The sequence below is a fragment of the Sceloporus undulatus genome, chromosome 1 (genome assembly GCF_019175285.1).
Source record: "Sceloporus undulatus isolate JIND9_A2432 ecotype Alabama chromosome 1, SceUnd_v1.1, whole genome shotgun sequence".
NCBI lineage: Eukaryota > Metazoa > Chordata > Lepidosauria > Squamata > Phrynosomatidae > Sceloporus > Sceloporus undulatus.
Genome location: NC_056522.1, coordinates 378,907,315 through 378,914,644, shown reverse-complemented (window position 1 = coordinate 378,914,644; position 7,330 = coordinate 378,907,315). Strand labels below are relative to the sequence as shown.

General features: G+C 47.5%; 2 protein-coding genes across 4 annotated transcripts in view; both read right to left on the bottom strand.

Moving 5' to 3' along the window:
* The window catches only part of VCPKMT (valosin containing protein lysine methyltransferase), a 9,756-nt gene extending 8,792 nt beyond the window's left edge, over positions 1–964 (bottom strand). Inside the window, exon 1 of one of the 3 annotated variants that reach the window (XR_006103687.1) lies at positions 593–964. Coding sequence is in view for 2 of the 3 variants with exons in the window: in XM_042465148.1 (XP_042321082.1) it covers positions 593–873 (281 nt within the window). In the remaining variant the exon portion in view is untranslated. The remainder of the gene's footprint in view (positions 1–592) is intronic. The other 2 variants (XM_042465148.1, XM_042465155.1) reach the window with 2 other exon arrangements.
* A 6,233-nt stretch (positions 965–7,197) lies between these two features.
* The window catches only part of SOS2 (SOS Ras/Rho guanine nucleotide exchange factor 2), a 42,898-nt gene continuing 42,765 nt past the window's right edge, over positions 7,198–7,330 (bottom strand). The window contains 2 exon segments of the mRNA XM_042460989.1: positions 7,198–7,318; positions 7,320–7,330. The exon segment at positions 7,320–7,330 is cut by the window's right edge and continues 402 nt beyond it. Coding sequence (XP_042316923.1) covers positions 7,198–7,318; positions 7,320–7,330 — 132 coding nt within the window.

Genomic DNA, 7,330 nt, shown 5'->3' with positions numbered 1-7,330 from the left:
GTGTGTGGGGGATGATAGGCACTGCAGTCCATATCTGGAAGGCATCAAAGCTTTCGCCAGTCAGGTCTGCAAAGCTGAAACCTAAACCAGAAAGGAGAAAAAGGAGAAACCCTGGCTCCCATACATGGTGTGTGGGGGATGATAGGCACTGCAGTCCATATCTGGAAGGCATCACCAGGTGATGGTTTCCATCCTCAGGTCTGCAAAGCTTCCCCATTAGATCTGCAAAGCCAAACCCCTAATTGGAGAAAAGAGTCGAAAAGCCCTGCCCCCCCCAGACATGGTGTGTATGTGTGTGTGGATGATAGGCACTGTAGTCCATGTCTGGAAAGCATGACTAGGCAGCTTTCCCCTCTCAGATTTACAAAGCCAAACCCCCAAAGCAGGAGAAAGATGGCGAGAAGCCCTGGCTCCCAGACATGGTGTGGGGGGATGATAGGCACTGTAGTCCATAAGCATCAAGAGAAGTTCCCCCTTCCTTCAGGTGTGCAAAGCCGAACCCTAAACTGGGAGAGAGAGAGAGAGAGAGAGAGAGAGAGAGATGGCGAGTGAGGGGGGATGATAGGCCCTGCGGTCCCTCCGTGGCACGTACCCGAGGCAGGCGGCCATGAGGCCTACGAGGCCTGTGCCGGCGCCCAGCTCAAGTACCTCCGCGCGGGGGAGGCTGAGGCCTAGCGAGGAGGAGGAGGCCGCCTCGCTCTCCTTCTCCAGGAAGCGGGCCAGGACCAGGGCGGCGTCCCACACCACCGACCCGGTCCCTCCGGCCGAGCGCTGCGCCACGCGAAGGCCGGGCCCCGGGCCCTGCTCACGGCGGCGCCCCAGCTCCCGCTCGAAGAGGAACGGGGAGGCCTCAGGCCCTGGAAGGGACGACATTATTCTCAGGCCTAGTCCTGAGGCGATGGAAGGCGGGCCCGCGGTCTTCTCCCGCTCCTTTGAGGGGGATCATGGCTCCCCTCTTCGTTATGAAATGACACTAAAAGCGCCTCAGGATGTACATAAATAAACCAATAAACAAATAAAACACGCTCGGGATGTGCTCACACTGTTAAAGTAATCCGGTTTGACACCACTTTTAACTGTCATGGCTCCATGCCGTGGAATGTGTGGAACTGTAGTTTGTTGTGGCGGTGCCACAAAAAACTACAGTTCCCACAATTCCACGGCATGGGCCATGGCAGTTAAAAGTGGTGTAAACCAGTGTATTGAAGTGCTTAGAATAATAATAATAATAATAATATAATACAAGGTGGGGGGCGGGGTCTCTTTCATGATGAGAAGATGCTGAAGACTCAGATCATAGAGTTGGAAGGACCCCCAAAATGGCCATCCAGCCTCTGTTTACAGGCTCCCAAAAAGGAGACTCCATATACGCTGAGGAAAAGTGACCCTATGTCAAACAGCCCTTGCTGTCAGGAGGTTCCTCCTAATGTTTCAATGGAATCTCTTCCTGTAGTTTGCATCCATTGCTCTGGGTCCTATTCTCTGGAGGAGCAGAAAACAAGCTTGCTCCATCCTCAGCGTGACATCCCTCCAAATATTAAAACATGATGAACTGTCTTTCTACCTAGCTTTCCCCCCAAGAGTAGGACTCATGGCAGATTAAAAATTAAAACAATTACAATGAAATACAGTAACTATTGTATATGAGAATTCGTTATCTCAGAGGTTCAAAGAAGAGAAAGAACTGCGTATTAAAGCTGAAATTTAAGATATCATGTGTATATATATATATATACACACACATATACACACACACACCAAAGTGTGGTAAGAGAATTATGATATAGGGTTACTTAATGGTAATTTCTTCTAGAAAAGAGAAGAAATCTGGCATCCCCCAAGGTGCCATCTTGTCCCCAATGCTGTTTAACATTTACATGAAACCGCTGGGAGAGATCATCTGGAGACATGGGGTGCGGGGTTATCACCTAAATATGCTTCTCTATGTCCCCAACTGATGTAGTGACTAAGGATGACTTCTCCCCTCTGAATCACTGCCTTGAGTCAGTAATGGGCTGGATGAGGGAAAACAAACTCAAGCTGAATCCAGAGAAAACGGAGGTACTTGCCATAGGATCCTTAGGTCCAGGGAAGGAAATTTGTCCTCCCCTCCTAGACAGGGTCACACTTCCCCTGAAGGATGAAGTTCGCAGTTTGGGAGTACTTCTGGATCTGTCTCTACCTTTGTCATCTCAAGTGGATGCAACGGCCAGAAGTGCTTGGTACCAACTTCGGCTGATATGCCAACTGCGACCCTACCTAGACCGAAGGGACCTTGAAACGGTGGTACATGCTCTGGTAACCTCTCGTCTAGATTTCTGTAATGCGCTTTACATGGGGCTACCCTCGTACCAAGTTCGGAAGCTTCAGTTAGTGCAGAATATGGCATCCAGTTACTGGTTCATGAAGGTTTGACCATATAACACCCATCTTAAAAGATCTACACTGGCTCCCAATTAGCTTCCGGGCACAATGCAAGGTGTTGGTCATCACCTTTAAAGCCCTACATGGCTTGGGTCCGGGTTCCTTACGGGAACACATCTCCCTATAGGGTTGCCATTTCATGGGGTAGGCGGGACAAACATGGTTTTTGAGGCTTCTGCGCGGTTCCGTCCCGCCTAGCCCCTCCCCCATTCAAGGCCCCGGCTTCGGCTCCCCTCAGGCCTGACTGCTGGGAGGGGTGGGCCGCTCAGCTCCTCAGTCCCCATTGGCCAGATTCACAATAAGGGGGAGGAGCTGCAGCCTACAGCAGTCTATTCAGCCCCGTGCAGCAGGCATGCGCGATTTAAACTGAAGAGAGAGGAGGAGCGGGGAGTGAGAGAGACAGAAGAAGGAAGGAGAGTCGAGCAGAGCAGCAGCAGAGGAGACAGAAGGGAGGCAGAAGAAAGAAGGGACGGCAGCTAGAGGAGAGAGGAAAGGAGTGGAGTCTCGGAGAAGATAAGAAGGAGAGCGGAGAGAAGTCAGAAGAAAGAAGGGCCAGAGAAGATGGAGAGCAGAGAGAAGTCAGAAGAAAGAAGGGCCAGAGAGAGGAGGAGACAGAGAACAACGAAGGATTAGAGAAGAAGGACAGCCCAGAGCAAAGGAGGCAGAAGAAGATGGCCTGGGCTGAGGGGTGGCTGGCCCTGGGTCTTGATGCCACTTGGCAGCCTCTGTTGAGGGTCGGCAAGGGGCCCATTCCCGCCAAGGAACGCCACCATTTTAGGCTTTCTAAGCCTCTGCTCAGACTAAATCAAGCTGTGGCAATGTGGGAAATGGAGTTTGCCAGGGGCAGCAGGGAATGTTGCTTTAAACAGTGATACCTTTATAGCACCAACCAAAATGCACAAAACATATGATGCAAGCTTTCAAAGCTCCACTGACTCCTTCATCAGGCAAAAGTGTTAAAAATCCAACAGGAGAAAGAAAGAAATGATGGTGTTGGAATCATAGGCCTATACTATGTGAAGATATTGTTAGTTGTTCTTAGTGTAGATGGTAGACACAGAGGGATAGCCATGTAGGCAGAGGCCTTTCCTCCTTCTTTGCTAAACCTGAAACCAAGAGCCAATCCACTTCCACTACTTGTTAAACCACCTTGATATGTTAAACATGCATAGCCATGTTAAACCATGTTAAGTGTTCAACCCAAAGGGTTTGGCTATGGAATAAGCAACTGAAATATGTAAGAGGCTATGTTAAATATATAACCATGTTAAATGTTAAACCCAAAGAGTTTGGTTATGCAATAAGCTTCTGAAATATGCAAGAGATTGCCATGTTAAATAAAGCCATGTGTCCATGCCCAAATGTGCTGCTGTGTGTGTTTTTGGAATGGAGGTTGGGGGTGTTTGACCAGAAAGGGAAGTACATTTCTGCCATCTGTCTAGAAATAATGCCAAAATGTCCTCCATTTTGATCATGCCTAAGAAACATGCATTTATATTAACATTTTAAAAAAAGGATCATTTTTTTTCACACGTCCTCCATGTAAAAAAATGTTGTCCTACATTTGAAAATGTTGTCCTACATTTGTCCTGGTTTGGAGGCCCTGACTTATGGCAACCCTACGTGTAAAACTCCTGAAATTGGCAACACTGGAGGAAGGAAGGAGTCCTCCAAGTCCTCCACTAGGGATCTAGGCCTGGCTACACTGTCTCCTGTCAGGCCAAAGCCCAGGGAGCCTCAGAGGGAAAGGGGCCCAAGGAACCAGAGGAACCAGGCCTGGCAGAGGAAGGGCAGCCATCATTATAGTTATTATTCTTGTGTTTTGTTCCTAAATAAACCCTATACTGAACCCTCTCCCCCCAAGAACCAGGAGGGAAAGGAAAGGTACGGAGGTGGCGAATAGGAGGTGTGGAGGGCAGCAGTGCCAGAGGCCTTCAAGTCCTCCCTCACCATCACCCGGCCTCCTTGTTGCCGCCACTGCCGCACAAGGGACAGGTGTCGGCGCTGGGGGCCTTGAAGGCCTCTGGCGCAGTGGCTCTGCCTCCTCACCGCCACCACAGGAAAGGCCCTGTGGCGGTGCTGTTCAGGGCCAAGAGGCCTCCAGCACCACCATCGGGCCCTTCCACGGCGGCGGTTAGGAGGCCGGAGATTGGCCTCTGCCGCCGCTGCTGCCACCCGATTTTTCCTGCAGTGGCAGCGGCGGTGGTGGCAAGCAGAGGCTTTCAAGGTAAGTAAGAGTGAGGGAAGGGAGGGAGGCAGGGAAAGTTCTCACCAACTTGGGAGTCCTCTTCAGTTACTACACAGGTATAAACAGGTGGAAGCAATCCTCAACATTACCCACCCCTCACAAGCCTTTTGAGCTAAACAAATTCCAACTTTAAGAGACACTGACACAGTTGTGTCAGTATCCCCCACTTTTTTGGCTAACACCCCCCCAGTGCCCCCCCCCACCTTGGCTAAGACTTAACTTGAGTCCCTTGTTCTTTAAAACCCTGAGGATCGCAGGATTGACCTGTAGTTTCTCTTCACACAAGCATGTATACTCGTAACTAACACCTATCCATCCCTCCTGTTTCTCTGCCTCCGTTTTTTAAAGCTCTTTTGGAGCAGGACCACTTTGTGGCCTCAATGCCAATAATAACCTGACAGAAACAGCATCTTGGGTGAACTGGGGGAGTTTTTTCACACAATCACATTGAGTCCCTTTCCCCTCCTAACAGGACCTAGAAAGCTAGTAAGCCCAAGTAATTATTCCCTTTGAAAGTTACCAGGAAAGCTATTCAAGTTTTCTTTAGTAGTCCCTACGACATCTATAGATCAGTGGTTCCCAACCTTCCTAATGCCACGACGCTTTAATACAGTTCCTCATGTTGTGGTACCAAAACCCAGGACATTATTTCGCTGCTACTATACGTAATTAAACAGGGTGTTTCCCAATGGTCTTAGGCGACCCCCATGAAGGGTCATTCGACACCAAAGTTAAGTTGGAATCTGTTCTAGAGTCTGTACAATAACATTTTGGCAGGTCTATTTATAAGATGCTCCGCTCCCTTTTAGGTACAAGCAGATCAGAATAATTTCTCCCAACCCAAATTATGCACTTATATTTTATTTGAAGTTGCTTGCTATACCAGCCTAAGTCTTGCTATTAGACAGGCTGAAGCAATCTACATCAACAAAGATCAAGCTGCAAATAGTTAAATATACCTGGGGCTGTTGTGTGCATCAGCCGAGTTTCCCGTTTCTTCTGGCATCAAAACACACTCAGCCCTTTTGGTGTTCACGTGAACAAAGGAGGTTTGCATTTCTGCAAGAAAAAAAATACAATTTGACCAAGCTTTCTTAAAAATTAAGACTGGATTGATTTTATTAATCGGTTAAGAACCTGATAGTAAAAGCTCAGTAAAGGGCCACAGACCAGTCAAGAAGGCTTCTGGATTCTACAGTACTTGGACCAAACTAATTGTAAGCCCCCTCCACTGCAGAAAAATGGTGAATTCTGACAGTGAAAAGAAGGGATTCAATTATTTCATGTTTTTTTTAAAAATCTGAACAAGTTGTCTGGATTCTGCTGAGATGACCAGCGAATTCCAGAGAGAACACCGGATAAAACGGAAGTGAGAATCGACATGACTTTCTTTTAAAAGTCCGAAGCAACACTTTCCCCCCCAGAGGTAGGGAAATGGTTTACAACAGTGACAGCGCACAGGAATAGGGACTGTAGAATGGGCCTTGGGCCACAGAACTATCAGGTTATTAATCTGTAATATACAATATAACACAACTGTACACTATTGCAGGATAATAGCTTTGTTCATCAAAACACAGGCAACCTTTTAGCTTAGACACCTCACTTGCCCAAATGAAAAAAGCACAACTGAACCTGACACATGCTAATATACTTTTTTTTTGGATTACTGAGTGAGGCCTTCTCTTCCATTTCTCTCACATAACCAAAACACTTGCAGCGCACGCTGTTTTTTCTTCAGCCACTTGTCCTTTTCAGCAGCAAAAAATCAATGGAATTAAGACACAGTATCCACTAACTTTTCAGAACAGCAGAAACGCAATTGACAATCCGTTTTTGTATTTTTTTTTCCTGAAAGGCAAGCAGCCAAAGATAAAAATAAAAATAAACCAGAAACATGATATGACAACTGTTTGTAGGAAGCCACAGTAGACACAAACCGCTGGGAGTCTCCCCAAACAAGCCATAGTTATATAGCAAAAACAACAACAAGACATTAGCAGGGGCCTAGACAAATGGCTTTGGGTTCCCATCCAATTCTCAGGATGTGGGTGGAGGAGGGCACTTCCAGTGGGATTTTATCCTTTTAAGAATACAATGTTTTTTTTAAAAAAGGCCACTTGTTCTCCAGTTGGGAAGTTAAAAGAACAAACACCAGAACCTTTTTATTTTTGGCTCAGTGCAATGAACGGGAATGTCAGTTTAAAATTAGTGAGGTGTCATTTTACGGTGCAAAAAACCTGTCTTCTCGGTACTGGCAAAACTGTCAGCCTGAGAGGAGACGGAGAAGCAGGACTGCTGATCCCCTGGATGCAAATGGGTCGCCGAAAGGAAAGAGACTGGGTCTGGGTTGTGTCTTCCATTCCAAGGCTTGAGAATGATCCTGGATCAGCGGCACCCTGGGCACAAGTGTCACTTGCGAAAGTACATCAAATGCTGCCTTGTTGGAATAAATTAAAAAGAGGAGAGAATGTGGAACTCTATACAGCTTCTATTCCAGTGCAATGACTACTTGGTGAAGACGGTCATTGAGGTGTTTTCCACATTCTCTCAAAGAAGAGTGTCTGTGCAAAGGTGGGTGGAGAAATCTCGCTTGTAATCTTTGGTGGCAGTTTTGGTAGCTGAGGGCTGGAATATGACGCGGGGAACCGGGGGGGC